This window comes from Diorhabda sublineata, chromosome 6 (assembly GCF_026230105.1).
Source record: "Diorhabda sublineata isolate icDioSubl1.1 chromosome 6, icDioSubl1.1, whole genome shotgun sequence".
Classification (NCBI taxonomy): domain Eukaryota; kingdom Metazoa; phylum Arthropoda; class Insecta; order Coleoptera; family Chrysomelidae; genus Diorhabda; species Diorhabda sublineata.
Genome location: NC_079479.1, coordinates 11,787,549 through 11,807,340, shown reverse-complemented (window position 1 = coordinate 11,807,340; position 19,792 = coordinate 11,787,549). Strand labels below are relative to the sequence as shown.

General features: G+C 31.4%; 2 protein-coding genes and 1 long non-coding RNA gene across 4 annotated transcripts; 1 reads left to right on the top strand and 2 right to left on the bottom strand.

The window, feature by feature from the left end:
* Positions 1-105: 105 nt before the first annotated feature.
* LOC130445945 (required for meiotic nuclear division protein 1 homolog) lies at positions 106-11,552 on the bottom strand. The gene is made up of 5 exons (XM_056781865.1): positions 10,353-11,552; positions 8,823-8,967; positions 8,543-8,722; positions 5,940-6,126; positions 106-392 (listed from the first exon to the last, which is right to left on the bottom strand). The coding sequence occupies exons 1-5, from the start codon at positions 10,810-10,812 to the stop codon at positions 231-233; spliced, it is 1,134 nt and encodes a 377-aa protein (XP_056637843.1). The 5' UTR covers positions 10,813-11,552; the 3' UTR covers positions 106-230.
* LOC130445944 (pre-mRNA-processing factor 17) lies at positions 11,081-17,471 on the top strand. Its single transcript, XM_056781864.1, has 6 exons — positions 11,081-11,921; positions 12,371-12,547; positions 12,689-12,893; positions 15,095-15,250; positions 15,311-15,510; positions 16,805-17,471. The coding sequence occupies exons 1-6, from the start codon at positions 11,270-11,272 to the stop codon at positions 17,125-17,127; spliced, it is 1,713 nt and encodes a 570-aa protein (XP_056637842.1). The 5' UTR covers positions 11,081-11,269; the 3' UTR covers positions 17,128-17,471.
* LOC130445946 (uncharacterized) lies at positions 17,118-19,626 on the bottom strand. Of its 2 annotated transcripts, none has more exons than XR_008910086.1 (2): positions 19,261-19,626; positions 17,118-18,588 (listed from the first exon to the last, which is right to left on the bottom strand). It is a non-coding gene; the product is annotated as an uncharacterized LOC130445946 (long non-coding RNA). The 2 variants fall into 2 exon arrangements; XR_008910085.1 differs by having other exon boundaries at positions 17,118-17,413; positions 19,261-19,589.
* Between the last annotated feature and the right edge of the window lie 166 nt (positions 19,627-19,792).

Here is a 19,792-nt window from a genome sequence, read left to right as displayed (position 1 = left end):
GTATTAGCTACTAATGACTTTATTTTTACAAATCAAAAGTCTTTCTTTTGAAAGTGAAGACTTTCTTATGATGACACATTATCCATAGTTAAATAATTTAGATTGTTTAAACTGTCGATAATTTTTTTTATTTCCTTCCTTTGAATGATGTACAAAAAATTAAAAAATCATTTTGAACAACCCATGTCTACTTATTAGTGACAACGAGCCTAATTTTACAAGTTGGAATTTCAATTTGCATATTTATCTATATAGTGTATTATTTCAAAGGCAACTTCAACTGCTATAAGGGCTATTATCATCCATTCCAGCCTTTCGTGATGCTTATCACTTAAATGAAATGAAAGAAGTTCTATTAGTGCCACGCAGTAGTTTATCTTCTCGTTCATTACCTGAAATTAAAAAAAAAAAAGTAGATGATTTGATTTTTTGTGGCATATACACTCCGCTTAATCCGAACACGTTCCAGAAATTGTTTGTAAATGCAGTACATAATTTGGACTAATGTAAAAATACATTTTACAAAATTAAAAGTAGTCAAAGCAGTCGGGAAGGTTTGTATGTTAAAAAGAAATGAAAATAAAGTACAAATAGTTTGTTTATTAAATACAGACTAAATTGATACAATGCAAACAATAAACAAAAGAACAAATATGCAGTCAAAAAGAATAAACGTTACTTTTTGGACATAAAATCCCCCATCGTTATTTGTTGCAGCTTTAACAGTCTGTTTTTAGTCGCCATTTTCTCATGAACATGAGAAACGCGGCGTGGCAGTAAAAAGCGTTGCTCCAAGTAGTGAATGGCAAGGTCAAGAGCAGCTGCTGCCTCATTGTGCGAGACTTTCTTCTCTCCCTCCGCGCACCCTGACTCATCGCCGCTCACCTCCTTCTCGTCGCACTGAACCTGCTCACGCGTCACGTCTGCGATGATGTCATAATCTGTCAAAGTTTCAGCGCTATCAGCGTCGGCCGCTATCCGTTCATTCGCGTCTGCTTCGACTGCATCCTCAAAACATGGAATGTCCTTAGTTTTTTCCAAGATTTTCTAATTGTCTCAACTGTAACAATTTCCCAAGACTCATCTGCCCAATAGACAACATCCTTTACGGTTGTTTCTTTAATCTTTTGTACCAAAGGGATGGTATCGTCTTCAAATAAAGATTTCAAAAAGCGTTTTCGATACTTCAATTTCAGCATCTGCAAAACTCCCTAGTTCATTAGCTGTAGTAAAGGTGTCGCATTTGGTAGTAAAAAGGTTGCCTTTATCTCACCGCAAGGAAGTTCTGGATGGGTATTGTCGATAGCACGTAGGATTAGATCCTTACTAAACAGTTTAACAAAAGACACGAATTTATCATGAAACCATTCTTTGAATTTTTTGCCATCCATCCAGCCTCTTTTCTGGAGTCTATAATACATTCATAAACGCTCAAATGGATCCAGGCGAAGAAATCGAGATCAGAATTGATGTATCGAAAGGCATTTGTCAAGTTTGCAAACAGAAATCTAAACCTCCACGTCAGAATAGGATTCATGGAATGTTATGTGTGGTCAGTACTGCTGTACAGAGTGGAAACATGGACCTTGAAAGCTCAAATGATCAAAAAACTTGAGGCATTTGAGATGTGGCTCTATATACGCATCCTGAAGATACCCTGGACTGAAAGAATCACCAACGACGAAGTACTATGACGCATTGGTCGCAATAGAAAACTGTTCACAACTATTAAGATGAGAAAAACATCTTACATAGGACACATCGCAACGATAAATACCTACTGCTACAGAACATAATGCTGGGTAGAGGGAAAGAAAGGCATCGGCAGGAAGAAGAAATCCTAGCTCCGTAACATAAAAGAATGGACAAATCTCAGCGTCGGAAAATTGTTTCATATTGTGAAGGACTGAGATGCATTTAAAAACGTGGTCGCCAACCTTCAATGAGAAGACGGCATGAGGAGAAGCTAATAGACTGGAAGTGATTTCAAGTTGATATGTTCGAAGGCTCGAGGCTTAGCAGCTTTGCCTTTTATCATAAGAGGAAGTTTATGATTACAAGCCATTAATGTTAATTGGTCATTACTCATCTTAAAACCAGTAGCACGAGTTTTTGCTTTGGAAGCTAAGATTTTTGGGGCGGATAATTTCCATTAGCTATCAAATTGTCAAATGTAGCAAGGTACTCCTACGCTACAGCATGATCGGAAGAAAACTGTTCTCAAATTATAGTTAACTAGCGTATACCATGGTGCTTTTTCCATAGGTCAAACCATCCGGTGCTGACCGTAAATGAATTTTCAACATTTATTAACATGTCTGCAAACTGCACAGCGTTTTCCTGAACAATACATCCAATTAAAGGGGAGAACCACAGAAAAAATGTTTTGTCAACTTTGTCATACTGGACCGCCGCGCTATTTGCCGATCTTCAAGAGTTGCCTCTGAAGACGTTATGCAATATTATTGAAGCTTCGCACGGTTTTTTTTTCAGTCACACATTGTTGCTATGCTAAAGTTTAACTCTTACTAGTTTTATGACACTTTTATCGCTATCCAAACGTTTTAATGTTTCCAGTTTGACTTTAAGAGTTAAGGTTTACGTTTAGTAGCCATTTCGCTTTCCTTTCACACTTCAAAACTCTACAGTACTGTATCTTATCATTTACACAACACGCGCGATTCCACAGGTGACTGACCGCTGCACAAACAAAATCGGACTAGATTTAGGTTGTTTGCTTTAGTAAATAGATTATTGAAACTGTGTTTAATGTATTGGTCGTTCATATTTTAACTCTACGGACACGTTAAATTGCATTCTTTTTTATTATTTTAGTTATTTCGGTTAAACCGAACAATCAGCTGATCCGAAAAGTGTTCGGTCCCAATTAGTTCGGATTAGCCGGACTCAACTGTATTTTTTTTAGATACAACAGGTCAATATAGCACGTATGTTCAACATGTATAACTCAAGACAAGTTTGGTATAATTTTTTTTTCTTAAAGAATATTGCATTGTCTCTTTTCCAAGGTTGAAAATCTAACCATAATTGCACCCTCAAATATACATGCTTTTGAGAAATTGTAAAAGTAAACACGAATGAATCGGTTTTTTAGAAACGGGAGTAAGTCCAAGAAAGTAAATTTTCGAAAAACTAAAAAAACTGTTCAATTCAAGATATTTCACTTAAATTTTTTTTAAAAAAATGTCAACATGTGAAGAAATTCAATTTACAACAGGATTCAAAATTTTACACTTGTATCTATATCCATAATTTAGTTATATAGCTCTAAAAATGTGACTGTAGACTTTTACAAAAAATCAAGTTTCAAGGAGATGAAAAACCATCAAATTTCAAGTAAAAACTGTTATTTTTAACATAAAACAATATTTACAAAGTACTTAAAACATAGTAATATTACTTAAATGAGTTTAAAAGAGGAAAAAAAATCAAAGATGTTATGTTGAAGCCATATTTCTGATTTATGGGTCATCGTTAGTTTCTTCAACCTCGAAATCCTTGGTAATCTCTTGAGATCTGCCTCCTGTCATAAATTTCTTCGAAAAATCTCCGATGCTCGTCTGGATTCTCAGTTTTTTAATATCCTACATCTTTGCAATTTTTATTGGCACTCGACCTTGGTAAGCCTTAATCGAAGTTGGGAAGAGAGTATCTGCTTTTGTCTTAACCGGTAAAAAGTTGTGATGAATAATACCATTTATTGTAGGGTAGGCTTTAACACATCCTTTCAACTCAGATTCATAAACGAACATATTGTCCAGTCATTACGTTGGAAAAAACTGGTTAGAAATGCAAATTTTTCTCGAAAATAAAAAATAAAAAAACGAATTGCTAGGTCTGAACACGCTCTACAAGTTACTGGATATTTTTCGATATCTTCCACGAGAAAAAAGGAAATAGTGAAAAACAATTTTTTCTCCTCAAATTTATGGTTTTTTTTATAGATATCTCGATAATGATGATCAGTACGTGAAAAATGTATAGGGCCTTAATTGTAGATCGTACAAAGAGCAACAAAAAAGTATTGCATAAAAATTTTCGTATCTCAACGGGGAACAGAGTTATGATAAAAAAAACTGAATTTAACCCTTTTTTCAAGATGGCGGAAAACCCAGAAGGTTATTTTGGTCGACGATTTGTACTTAAGCTTTTCTAGACCCCCCCACGTAATATCCAAAATTTGGCTTTCTCGGTTCATTTGTATTTCCAAATGTAAATGTATATAATAACTGGACTAATAAAGAGAGTACTAATCTGAAAGTACATTTTATCCTTCTTAACTGTGTTTTTTTCCTTTTGTTTTTTGTGACATACACGATTTTTTATAAAGCTTATTTTGCCATTTTTTGAAATCTAAAACTATGTCAGATGATGTATCCTTATGAACGCAAAATTATGTCAGTTATTTCATGAGCATCAAAAATGTATAAGGTATAAGCAGAACCTTGACATCGCTTGGTTTTTGTTTTGGCCTGAATGGTTATCATTGTACAGACGAAGCTCAAAGTATTGGCTTGGTTGGAAAGCCAATAAATCAAAAAACAGAATCCATACAGAAATTGGACTTACGCCTTTTAAAAAAAAACTCCTTTGGACTTTTAAAATAAAGCAAAAAATTAAAATGCTGATTTGACCCATTTCCGCTCGTGATAAAATCGCCCTTTTAACAAAAATCGATGTATTTTGATGTTTAGACTACAAAAACACCAAAACCTGAAAATCGAAAAAAAAAAGGACTTACGACCGTTTAAAAAACCCGAATCAATATATTTAACTAAAATTTTCTCACAAAACCATTTGAATAATTGAATGCCACAGATATAGACTAGCACAGATATAGATAAATGTTTTATTTTATACAACAAGTTGGAATTTCTGGAACCGTTGATGATATTTATACTGAACATACTGTTCACACCCCCATTACACTGTTTGGCGCACATTTCGATAACCAAGTTATCTGCCAGTTCATCTGTCAACTTCAAACTTTGAAGTCGATGACTTGGTTATCGAAATGCTTCAGATAGTGTAATAATCGTGAGTGTTGGTGTAAAGAGTGTGTTCAGGATTTTATGCAGTTAGAACAAGTAAGAATACATAGTTGCCACCTAGATGAATATAATGCCGTCAAATTTATAATCATTCGATTGCCTTTTAATGAATAATTTCCTAATCTACGCCTATGGTAGATCAAACAAAGTTGTCGGCAATTGGTATTGGAAATACTATACCAATAAATGGCTCCACTTTTGGCCAATAGTCATTTCAAGAAAGTCTTTGTCTTCTGATATTTTTTCACAAATTACTTCAAAATTTGTTAATTCTGAATATAAATCATCCATAGCAATACAAATTTAGATTATCTACAATTTTCTCAAAATGATCAAATGTGACAAAGACTTCAATGACGCGAAAAAATATTATGTTCTGAGAACGCACCTACTCACGTGTCTGTCAGTGAGTGACAGTTTTAAATATCAGTGTGATTTGTTGGTGACTGCGCTGCACTGTGCCGTGAGCAACCTCTCACTAAATAAAAACATATTTGTGTGACCGTCTAAGTACAACACATAATAACGTTTTGATATTGCAAACAGTATTTTATATACTTTATTTTTGTTCCACAGTAAAAACGATAATTTAATGAAAACAGTATAATACTATTTAAAACAGTATAGTTGGCAACTCTATTCAACCTATACCCTGTGGTTGGATTGAAAAAAATTGTGTTATAGGAATTACCAAAAATAATTTTATGCATGCAATTACCATTTTTTGGCACTCTATTGTTAAAATCATATCAGTTATTAACGCTTTTATTACTTGAGATATTTTTACAATGAATAAAACAAAGTGGGTGAAGTGGGCGAATTTCTACTTAAAAGTATAAAGACAGCTTTAAACATCATGTAACTTACTTTGGATCTTTTGTTGATACAAAAATAGTTGCATACTTGATTATACAAATTTTCCAATTCTTCATTATCCCAATAAAAATCTGGTGTGTCCAAAGCATCGGAGCTCAAATTTAAATAATGTCTTAGTGCAAACAGTTCTCCTTGTTTTTTAAGGACACCTTGTCTTGATAACTTAGTAATTTTTCCACTGCAAAAAAATTTGAATGGTTTCAATTATAAAGTTCAGTGCAGTAGTTAAAGTAGATTTTAGTAAAATTGAAATTTTTTTTTAATTAACTCAAGTTTTTTTTATTGCAATTGAAATGTCAATTCAGTACAGTATCTCTACTCAATTTCGCAGCAAATGGGAAACTATATTATTTATATTACAAAGTTATTTTTCATAAAAATTGATAAATTATATTCAAAAGTAAAATAGTTTTTCTTTTTTATAATTTCAAATCAAGAAAATTTACTTGAAATAATAAACTAGTACATAATAAATAGATAACTTATCCGTTATCAACAATTTGTAATTAATATACATAACAAAATCATTTATTTCTCAATTCAACATGAGTAATGTGCCATAATTACAAAAAATAATAATAACAATTTATTCAAATCAGAAATGCCCTAATGTACCCACTTTTTTCAATTAAAAATTTCCATTTCACACTAATCTAATAATATTTTGAATTCTTTTCTAAATGGTTGGCCATTATAATTATTCCCATTTTTTTAGATTTTGGAAACTACTCTTGTTTGTATAGATTCTTTTTCAAATAACTCAGAATGTTAGGGGTTAGAGCAGCGTAGCTGGTCAAAAAATCTTAATTTATAATTGAAAGATATTTTCAAATATTTCAGTTTGCTTTCAGTAGTGGTAGGACGAAATTATACAAGTTGTAAAGCTAGTATTAAATTTCAACTTTTTGCAAATTTCAGGATGAAATATTCTTCGATATGTTTGTATATTGTGTGTAGTATCAATTTTAGACAATGATACATAGAATTTGTTTTCACATATGTCCTTTTTTGCTTTTTATCAGCTTTCGTGAAAAGTTGTGAACCAAACTCTGATGGTTGTTGATTCTCATCTTCAATGATTTCAGAAGATTTAGGCAATTTCTTTTAAATTTCTTCCAATTTTCCAGCCTTTTGTGTTATGTTTTTCTGAGTTAGGTACATCCTTTTTTTGTTAATTTTCTTTTATTAGCAATTAAAACATTACAATAGTTCTTATAAACTAATCGATTGGCATGTGCTCTGTTAAGCTCATAATAGCGCGATAGATCATCTTCAGTGATAGGACCTCTTCAACCATCTTTCAGATCAATGGGACAGTTTCTTATGAGTCATATGTCTGGTTTGGGATCTAAGAGAGGATGGAGTGAGGGATTGATGTACAGTTCTTGTCTATTGTGGAGTTTTGTACTTTGATTTACAATTACTTCTTGTATGTAGAGGATTTTCAAAACTTGGTGAAGAGTCAGGTTTGAAACGTACCAATGGGCGTTTGTCTAGAATTTTGGATTGGCTTCTTTGGATAATACTTGTATTTGATTTACTGGCATGTTCCCATAGTTGGATACCATACATCTAATTTAGCTTTAAATTGGTATGGTAAATTAGGAGTTTGTTTTCCAGTGCCAGTTATGATTTTCTTCCTAGTAATCAGTAAAAATCATTCATTCTTAAGTCATTTTATTTTTGTTTCTTAAATATATGTTCATTCCATGTAAGTCTTGGGTTGATATACATTCCTAAATATTTAGTGCTGGAAGCTTATGGAAATTATGTGTAATTGTGAGAAACTTGAAACTTTTGATTCTCCACTTATTTAGCCATGCCTGTATGCTATTTAATTGTCTTTGGAGGATGATGGATTCTGTGGCTGGATTTTCATAGTTTACTTCTGACAGTATTATTGGTGAACGGACCTGTGGTGGTGTCCATGCTAGGTCCATTGTAAATAATACATAGAGAAGTGGTCCAAGAATACTAATTTTTAATTTTGTAGATTAAATCCCTATGTCATACCTTGTCAATTTAATTTAATCTTAGAATGGCATTTATAGTGATCACCACAATAACTTTGATTGGAAGTTGGGGTTATTTTGTCTGGACCAGGTACTTTCCAATTGAATGTCTGGTTCGTCATCTTTTAGAGTAAATACTTATGCTAAATGATCGGCAAATAGTTTGGTTTTTTCTTTACCAGTTCTGTCCCACTGAATATTTGTTCCACATTCATCTCTGATTGGAGGTACTCAGGTATTGTCTTCATTTTTATATTTTATTAAAGAATTACCCGGTTTTTGTCAATAACTGATAACTTATTATTAATTATTAACTGTTTTTGTTTGATTTTATTTTAGGATGATTAATAACTGTAGCAGAAGAGCACTCTTTACACTAGAAAATTTCAAAATACAACTAAGTATACATCTGAACATCATTTAGTTTTATCAATATTAACTGTGAATCTAAAATAATTAAATGAATGGTTTAACACTTACCTATGTAATTAAGTTGCAGTAACTTTTAGAAATAATAATTATTATAGTGAAAGAACAATAAAATATACTGAATTTCTTTATTTAAAATGTGGGCATACTTACTCTTTTAAATCATTAGTTACAAATTCAATTTCGTCAATGTATCTTTCTAATGATGATTCCCATATGCCTAGCTTCACACTAAGCATCATTGCATTTGAAAATGTGTATTTAGTTAGTGTGGAATCATTTTCACTTGGAGATAGAATGAAGTGGCCATCCTTATCTATACAACTTGTTTTACTGAAAAGATAGAAAATGTTTAAGGAAGGAGACAACTAAATAGAAAATTAGTTTCTTAACAATATTATCCAATATCATAAGATGAAACAAATGAGCTTACTTGTTAGCAGAAAAATATTTATAATTCATTATTTCATATTCCGATTGAACCAGTCGTTCAGAATAGCTGTCCTCTTCATATTGCTTCAAAAACTCCAATACATTACTACTTTCAAGATCCGCAATATTCCAAAATACAACACTACCTAAAACATGAAATGAATGAATAGAATCGAAGAAGTTTGGAATGAAATTTATTGCTTTATAATTGATAAATAACAAAAGATAAAATAAGTTCAAAAGAAATACAATAAGAAATACAGAAACTGAAACTAGGAAATGCAATAGGAATAGACCAAATAATGACAGACATGATAAAAGCTGCTGCGGAAAGAGAAATAACAGAGACATTAAAAATCATACTGAATAAAATATGTGAGACACGTGAAGTGCTAAAGATTGGCAAATGGGTATAATTGCTCTAGAAAGAACCATAGAAAACTCACAAGAAAGATTTAGAGCAAACAGAAGAACAACAGATGCAAACTTCATAATTGCACAAATAAGTGAAAAAGCAGAAGACAGAAGATATACTTGTGTTTTATGACATATAGAAAATCGTAGAATACAGAGGTATAGAAGAAAAATTAATAAACTGAGTAAAAGCTTTATATAAATAAATGAAAAACCATGTCAGACTTAGGCAAGAGGTATCTAATAGGTTTGAAACCACAAAGGGAGTAAAGGAAAAGAACAATGAGGCAAATTAGACAGTACAAATTCGGATATTGAAAAATGGAAGACATTAAAATATCAAAGATTCTTCTATACGCAGATGTCATGGTGATAATGGCAGAATTCAAACTTAAAAACATACAATGACAGTTTACAGGTAATGAATATGAAAATAAACTAACACAGAGCTGAGTTGATGATAATAAGCCAAAAGGAGAAGACACATAAGATAAAATTAAAAAATCAAAAATAGAATAGGTCAAAAGCTTAAAACAACTTGGCTTGACACTAATATAAGCTGGAAGATTGGAATAAATGATAAACGTGAGAACTGGCGCAGCTGGAAGATTATTCAATGCAATTAATAAACAGTTTCTAGCTTAAAAAGGAAATGACATTTCTAAGAAAAATAGAGAATAAAACAAGATATGACAAAATAAGAAATAAGACTATAAGATAAAATTGAATTTAAAATCAATTGAAAACAAAATCAAAAGACAATTAAGATGATTAGGCCTTGTTATGAAAATGAGAGAGGAATGATTAATACTGAATATACATGAAGCACAAACTCACAAAAAATAGAAAGGATGGAAACTGCTGTTGGAAAGGGAGCCCACGTAATGACTCAACTCCTGTATGCCTTACACCTGAGAAGGTAGAAAGTCTTCAGAATTAAATAAGTAAGTTTTCATTCATAAAATATTTTCAGTTTAAGCAATTGCCTAATGTTGCATGTGTTACAATGCATACATGAAAACTTCGAGAAAATTTTTTTGGTGCAAATGAAAGAGAACTAGTTTATATTGAACTACCAAAGAGAAAGCAAATACTAAACGCAATAAACAATACTCACCATCTCTGAAGAAAAATATTTCTCTTTGTTCTCTATCAACTTTATATTTGGCTGTTGCATGTAGAGCATCTGAATTATTATCTATCTTCTTAACTTCATATAAATTTTGTTTGACTAAGCCATTGAACAAATTTTCTAAATTGTATTCTTCCGCAGTTGCAAATGCTACAACGTTATAATTACCAGGTTTCTTCTCTTCCTCTTCTAAAGATTTTTTCTTTCTAATTACCCTCTTTTTGAGTTGAATTGAAGTAATTGTATCATGTACACTTAATGGTTTAGGTACATTAGTATTTGTTAAATTAAAATCAACACTACTGCTATTAAAATTTGAATTCACTTGTATATTGGGAATAAGAATATTTTGGAATAAATTTGATTTATTACAAAGATTTCTAATTACCTGTAATTGATTATGCCTCGAGAGGCTAATTAAACAAAATTTTACAGTTTTGAACATATTTAATTCAAAATACTCTTAGCTCGATTTCTTCTTCTTATTTTTAACAGAATTATTCATCCAATGTTTAGTTTATCACTTCATTATCAGATTAGAGGTTATAAAACTATCCCCCCGCTAATAATTCTTATATGAATAGAAATTACATTTGGAAATGACAGACCTATAATAATTTGACAAATACATGTTCAGTTGGTAGTTGTAATATTTATAACGCAACGGTACTGTCACTTATTCACTATTGTAGAAAAGCTCTCGTTATCTATGAGTGGCTAGCAATGCTTTAGACATGATTTCATCACAATATAAAAGTGAAGTAGAGAGCAATCAGACAATTAGAAGTTGTCATTTGCATGTTATTGTTTTTAAAAAGTATAAAATAGTATTCAAATTGACCTGATTTTTGTATATAATTGTACGTATTCCGCTCTACTATAAGCAAGTGAATGGTTTCAATATGTTAGCTCTACAACAATATTCAGGTAGTAGTGACGAAGAAGATAAGACAGAAGAAAATAATCAACGTCCAGTAGTTACTCCTGAAACCCCTATTAATTCTAGCTTTTCTGTTAAAAGCAAGCTTTCAGTATGTGCTGCTCCAGATGTGGTTCCGACAGGTTTGGATGGAGAAAAAGTGCATATTCATCCAGAGAATACAGAATTGTCCTACAACCCAAAATATGAAGTTCTTTTTGCTCCAGTAGTAGGTCCCGCAAATCCGTATAAGACACAGCAACAATCTGTAGAAAGAAACATGTTGTCAGGACATATTGAAAGAGCTCATGTTAGTGAATTTCAATTTGAAAATCAACGCCGTACTTTTGCCAGTTATGGATATGCTTTAGATCCGTCAATTAGTACAGATGGACAAGTTAAAGTTGTAGGAACAACTGAAGAAGGAAAAGATGTAGAAAGTGTAAAGACTGTATTTGAAACTACAAAAATAAGACCTTTAGACAAGAGGAAAAGAAAAAGAAATGATGATCCAAGTGACATAGAAGGGTTTCTGGGACCTTGGGGTGGATTTACTGATGAACAAAAAATTGCAAAACCCACTGAAGAGGAACAAGCTGAGTTGGATGAGATTACGTCAAAGAAAAACAGAAAAGGCAAGTTTTATAATCTGGTAAATTATATCAGGTTTTGTGATTTTCTTGAGTTTAGTTCCATAATTAACTATTAAAAATTGTTAATATTATGTCTTCATTGCAAGACATATTCAGAATCTGAAATGATAAAAATCAGTTTAAATACAATAACAAGTCTTGCACAATTTTTGTCATGTGAACAAATAAGGTAAATTTTCTGCAAAAGTCTTTTGTTCATTGAGAAGAAATCTTGGTAACCATATAGGAGGCTAGAGAAGCTATAATTCTTTTTCTAAAAAACAAGCTCTATAATGTCTACTACTTTTTGAACTTCTTTGATAGGGGGACCTGTACTGATGCCTAGTTTGGGATTGTTTTCTTTAATTTGCAGTCTAATTCTGGTTAAGTGGGTTTATTTTAGGAATTCTCTTGATGATAGAAGATTTAATAATCTTATTTGATTTTTGTAGGTAAACCTATGGAAGATAAACCAATTGAAGAAAAATCAATCTTGCATATCAAAGATGCTGTGGATTATCAAGGTCGTTCATTCCTTCATGCCCCTCAAGATGTAGGAGTTAACCTTAAATCAGACACGCCACCAGAAAAATGTTTTTTGCCAAAATCACATATTCACACATGGACAGGTAAGTTTCATAATAATTTAATATTAACAAGTAATTAAATGGATTACAATGTTTTTAATTTTCTAAAATTGCTTCTATCCTATAACATTGTTTATATATTCATATTCAGTAACTTTTTCTTATTGAATATACAATTTTTAGGGCACTCAAAAGGTGTGTCTGCAATCAGATGGTTTCCCAAAACAGCACATTTGTTCTTATCAGCTAGTATGGATTGTAGAATTAAACTTTGGGAGGTGTATAATGAAAGAAGATGTATCAGAACTTATTATGGTCATCGACAAGCTGTGAGGGACATTAATTTTAACAATTCTGGAAAGCACTTTCTTTCTGCAGGATATGATAGGTGAATATTGGTTTAATATATATTTCAAATTTCATTGGTGCTAAGCCCGAGTAGGTCCTCATGTAATAACACATTCATAATACCCTTGCATTTAATTGATTGATGGTATTTCCATCATTATAAAATCTTCAAGTCATTGTAAAGCACATTTGAATTTGAACATATCTCTGAATATACTCACTAAGACATTCTACCCATGAAAAAAATGGAAAATGGGGAAATTTATGTTAAGTAATATCTTCCCATCATAATTTTCGATTTTCCAAGGTAGAACGAAGTACATTCTTTATTTTTATTGAATTTATGTTGTACCCTGCACCTGCAAGTCACTGTCAACAAATTTTTGAATAAATTTGATTTCAATTAGGACTTCTTTGATATCTTTACTTTCCAGAAATGATAAAACTGAAACATATATAAAAAGTTGTTAAACATGCAGTTTTTGACACCTAGACCAATCATTGGAAGTCTTCGTCATTTTTGTTACAAATTTGTGTAAATTAGCAATGTATTACTTACTATTTTGTTAATGGCTTTAATCATTAATTTTCAAGCTGCAAGACTTTTGTAGCTTTACTTCAAAACTGTTTATTAACAATCTAAAAAGCAGTGTTGAAATTTCTCTTATGATGCTATAGTAAAAACTTTCTGAACTCACATCTGATGATTATATCCACTGTCTAGTAGATGTTAGGCTAGTAGGTTGATGCAAGCTACTTTTGATTTTTTGTAATATAAGGATATTTTGCCAAAATCACATATTCATTTTGGTAGTTTTGTTTTTAAACGAGTCAGTAAAGTACATTGAACTCAGTTCAGATTTTCAAAAAAAAAATGGCTATCTCCAATTTCAATGTTGATAGTGATTAGACAAATGTACAAACTCTATTACATATGTAAATAATGAATAAATTTTACTTCAAGTTTTTAGCAACACTTGTGCATAATATCTGCGACGAAAGCTTTTGTTGTATTGCTATAGTTGGAGCACATGACTTTTTGCATAATGTCAAATTGTACTGTAATTGGAAAACGATGAGAGGGAGATAAGATTTATTGTCACAAGAAAATTTTACAATTTTATGGATAAAGAACACAATTTGGATTAGATAAATATATAAATAAATAATAATAATATGAAGAATGCTGATTTCTGTTGATTCACAATATCTGTGACATAGTTGTAGACCCTTAAATAAAATATTTATCTGAAATTACTGTTGCTCTATCTTACAATACTAAATACTGGAATATACTCATATGTTCTTTCCTGTGGGTTATACTTATGCAAATTTTTTGGTTGTATTCCTTAGTATTCATGGTATTCCATTTTTAATTTACATCGGTTATTTGAGTTATCAACAGCAATGTAATCTATTTACCCATGTTCTTCAAAACAAAAAGAAAATTATGTATCCTTCCACTCGATTCCTGCTCATTTCAATTATACAACACTCGTCACACAGCTAGTGCTAATGAGAGACTTATCAAAACTATAATATAATAGCTGCTTTCCATTTACATCAAAATTAAGAATATTCTCATTTGCGATGCCATAACTCAGTTCAAATCCCGTTCCGTTTCAGTCTCATAAGTGAGACCTCACTGAGTTTTGACCAGCAATCTGCACAAGCTTAAGACTGTTTGCTTTAGTGAGTTTTGTGAACTCGGATTGAAAATTAGGTTGAGGACATCACATTGTCAGATCTGAGCAGTAATGCCATTATCTGACTATGAGATACTCACATAACTGAGTGTCTCAGTTCTCTTTAATGTAAATGGAAAGCAGCTATTATGTGCTTGAAAACCTGCCACTGAATGTTTAACTTCGAATCCAAACCCTCATAAATCAAATATGCTTCCAGAATTCCAACTTGTTGAAATTTTTAAATCTTCTTTACTCCAAATTTGCCTGCTAATCTCAAATATAATTCATTGTTCTACTCCTTTTTGATGGGCATTTAGTATTTTCTTCTCACAAGATAACGTGACAGACGAGTTGATATGTAGAAAGTTTTTTTAGAAATTCAAGGAACCACTATTGCAGAGGTGGCTCAGAAATCTGTGATCAGGTTGTCTACAGATTCTAGAAAAAAATAATTATTTACCATGTCCAAAGAAAAGAAAAAAATCCTATTCATTCTGCAAAAAATATAGTCTTCAATATGTCCTATCCACATAAATTAATTTTATTTTTATAGGTACATTAAGCTATGGGACACAGAAACTGGACAAGTTATTTCAAGATATACTAGTCGAAAAATTCCTTATTGTGTCAAATTCAACCCTGACAGAAATAAACAACATTTATTTGTTGCTGGAACATCTGATAAGAAAATAATCTGTTGGGACACCAGGTAAAATTTATCTATGAATACACCCATTTCTTGATTCTTTAAATGTATAATTTATTTTAGATCTGGAGATATTGTACAAGAATATGACAGACATTTGGGAGCTGTTAATAGTATTACGTTTGTGGACGAAAATAGAAGATTCGTTACAACATCTGATGATAAGTCATTGAGAGTGTGGGAATGGGATATACCAGTAGACATGAAATACATTGCCGACCCAACTATGCATAGTATGCCATCAGTAACACCTGCACCAAATGGTAAATTTAATTCTTTTACTTATATAAATCTGAAGCAAATAAATAAATTCAATTGAAATGTGTCACTGCTAAATATAACAGAGTCAAACTCAATTCATCAATAATGAAGCTAAGGAAACAACAAATAGTACATTTTTATAATTAATTTTCAATATATACTGGACAGACTAGTGATTCTATGGAAACATGCAATGTGCATATTCAACTTGTACAAAAAATTTTAAAACAAGGTGAGAAATGAGAATGTACTTGAAGCCAGAAACCATCATATATATATATATATATATATATATATATATATGAAATTGATAAAGTGCATCATTGAAGCACTAAATGAAATAAACTAATAACTGCCAAATACACAAATTGTGGTGAAGAATATCCCACAAACTTTATAGGATAAACAGTAGAAAAATAATTCGAAGTAGAAGTATATCAAGGATACAATGAAATCATAAAAAAAAACGATCATGTTCAATAATATCAAGGAATATATAGTAAAGTGACAAATAACTTACAACCCATATTACATCTCTGATAGAGTTACTCTTGTTAACATTTAGAGCGCAGATATGCCTTTGAGATTAGATAACTAGAAAGCTGTAGCTGTAGCTGTTATCTTTTGTAAATTTGTACCAAATGTATGTTCAAACAAAAAAATTATAAAATATTATTAAAATGGATATAATTGTACATAATTTATCAAAGGAACTGAGTTTTTGTAAGATTTAAATTTGATTGCAAAAAGTCTGCATTAGGAACATCATTTAAAGTTTATTAGGAAGTATGTTATCAAAGTTTTTAAAATTTTTATTCGTTCAATCGCTATTTTATTATTAATAATTATAAATTAATATGTCGTTTTCTATTTGAGCAAGATATTTGGTGATATTTCTATTGGAATTATCGTCAGGTTTTAAGATTTTTACCACACATGGTACATTTCCTATTTCAAAATAAGTGTTTTGGAGAAATGGAGGGAAGGGGATTAATAAATAACATATATCTGTATCATAAATATGTGTCCCTGTTAGAAAAAATCTTCACATGTTTGAAATCTAAAATATAATGTAAAATATCGGGGTGGATTGTTTTCTTTGGTCTACTCTGTATAATTTAAACAATACAATTTGGTAGGCTGTTGTCTTATCTCCATTATCCAACTATACTAGCTGATGGTTAGTTTTATCGGTTTTGATTAACTCCCGGTCCTTATGTTAGTAGATGTTAATGAGTAGTATTTATGTTTTTTATTTGATTGTAAACTAATTGTAAATTATATTTTTTGTTATAGGAAAATGGCTAGCATGTCAAAGTATGGACAACAAAATAGTCATATTCTCTGCAATGAATCGCTTCAAAATAAATCGCAAAAAAACATTCTCTGGTCACATGGTAGCTGGTTATGCTTGCTCCCTAGACTATTCACCAGATATGAGTTATTTGGTATCTGGTGATGCAGATGGGAAAGTTTATATTTGGGATTGGAAGACCACAAAATTGTACAAAAAATGGAAGGCGCACGATAATGTTTGTATTAGTGTATTGTGGCATCCCCATGAACCTAGCAAACTTATTTCAGCAGGATGGGATGGAGTTATTAAATATTGGGATTAATTATGTGTATATTGACTAAATATATATTACAATATTTTTATATAACAAGCATTCTATATTTAATATTTAAGATTAATATAATTTATTGCCACAATGAGGCTACAAAAATGTTTTTAACAACTGAAGTGCTTGGTACTATGGACGTTATTTTTCTATATTGTTAAAGTATCTTTCCTTATTTTGTTTTTGGACAGTTTCTTTTTTAAACTTTTAAATTGATATTAAACTTTACGATATGCTGACACTAAAGTCGGATCGGTGGAAGTCTTCCATCACGTGACTCAATCTACAATTGATCAAACACATACTATCTTCTTATGTCAATAAAAATCATCATGATAACTTAAGATCCATTGTCTTCTTCACCAGACTAACTTCAAGATACACGTAATAGTTTCTTTAAACTAATAGTAGTAATCGTAAAAAGAGACAACTATATAATTGATTTGACGTGAGCTTTGTTTACTGTGTTGTTTATAGGGAATTATTGGATTGAACATGTATTTATTGTTAAATGAGTTTTTTAAGAGCTAATTTGACTTTTTAATTTTACATAAGTAAGTACAAATATAATACATTATCAACTTTTGGCAATTATTTTTAGAAAATGGCTGGCAAACCTCTTTCATATGTTCAGGAGGTATTATACTAAAGTTGACATCTATTTAAAGAAATTTCTATTTTTATTGTATGTTTCAGAGAGTGGCAACTGCGTTGAAAATAGCAGTAAAAACGGTATGTTTCATTAAAAAAGAAGGAAAATATTCAAAATTTCCCAACAACATTTAGTGGGACACCAAGAGGGAACCGAAATGACTGTAAGGAATACCTTATATAACATGTATAAACAAAGTAAGTAAATAAACATGTGAAACAATAATACGATACCCTCCCATATTCTTAACCATTAGATTAAAGTCGGCTTACATTTTAAATAAACTTAGGAAAATTAGGATTACACATCATAAGTGCATGTAGCATCTATACAATGAGATTTTTGCCAGTTGCTTCTAGTATGGTATTCAAAATTATTAGAAAACTGGTAATTTTTAGGGAAACATGTTACCATCAACAGAATGAGAAAACTTGTTATTTAATTATCCAGGTTAACGTTTATTGACTATAATGTTTTATATTTCAGTCTCTTTAAAATTCTTGAGGATAATTATATTTTGTCTGTATAAAATTTGAGTATTTAAGGCAAAACAACCATGATGTAGCTATGAGCAATGATCTCTACCAAATTCGATGGATAAAAAGCTACTTAGATTGGGAAGAAGGAAATATGACCTCCCCTTATAATATTAGATCTTGATTAGTATAGATTAGAAGGCGGTAACCCGCGGCTCGCGAACCACAAACGGCTCTTTAGATGCAAGGATGTGACTCTTTACTTGAGTATGGAACTAAAACTAAAACATACGTGCATCTGACGGACTGCTTCAAAAACAAACCAGAAATCTGGAAGAAAATCGAATATCTGCCATTATTCGCTAAAACAATACAAGATAGAATAGCTAAAATATCTTCAAATGTAACATATTTACAGGTGGAAAACTTTTTTCTTTTTTTGCCTTATCACTTGTTGTGGTTCAGTCATGCGACTTCTAGGATTGCCACCGCTCTCGGGACGAACTAGAGGGGAAGATATAGCGAATGCGGTGCAAAATGACATGAAGATAATAGGATTAATTTGAGAGGAATTGTTTCAAACTACTGATTAAGCCAGAAGTATTACAGGAATAAAATAAAGGGGTAACACCGATTCTTCAGAGTAAAATAAACTACAAAATTATGAAGTTTTACTGCATAAGGATACATTCAGATGTTGAGCGCTCAACATTTGTTGAAGAAGGACGTAGAAACAGTTTTAACATTGATAATATACCGACGGCAGAAACGATACGACAGACGACGGAGATATTGGATCCACCCAATTTTGTCACACAGGCTGCCTCAAAGCCAGTACATAATTTTTTAACTACTTCAGAATGTCCATCAAGTCCTTGATGGACTGGCTCTCATAAGAGATGAACTCGTAGCAAATAGAAACGCTGTGCGATATACCATTTCACCAGAAGAAAAACTCAGAAAATACTTTTTCTAACGTAAAAAAAACATTTCGTTACTCACAGAATAACACCGATTCACTGCTGGCGATGGGGCGTGTGTTCCTGGAGATCCCATTGCTGTAGTATAACCATAATAATAAAGATTGATTATGCTGCTCTTGTGATAAATAATGTTTGCGTTGTGGTACCGAGTTACGATAATATCGATTTTCAAATGTCTAATGTTGCGGTCCTTGAAGAACATTTTAGTTTTGGGAAATTAAATTATAAATGGTAATTTTATTCTGAAGTCGTCTATATTCCGGAATTTTTTTAATCTCCTTAACTAGTAACAAACAAAATAGCTTGTCTTCATCATTAACTTCTTTCAGATGTGAAACATTTTTCTGTGCCAACTTTGCTCTACTATGCATGTACATCTTTCGTCTTCTTTTTTTCTCAGAATAAATTTAGGACTCTTAAAGGCAGAACTTCTACTTCAGCAACTTCAGACGAAGCGAAGTTTTGGAAGCTCCTGCTCCAGATTTAACCGTATTTAGTAATAATAGTTTTTTTTTTTTTCAGATATCTGGGCATTTGGGACATTAGTTACG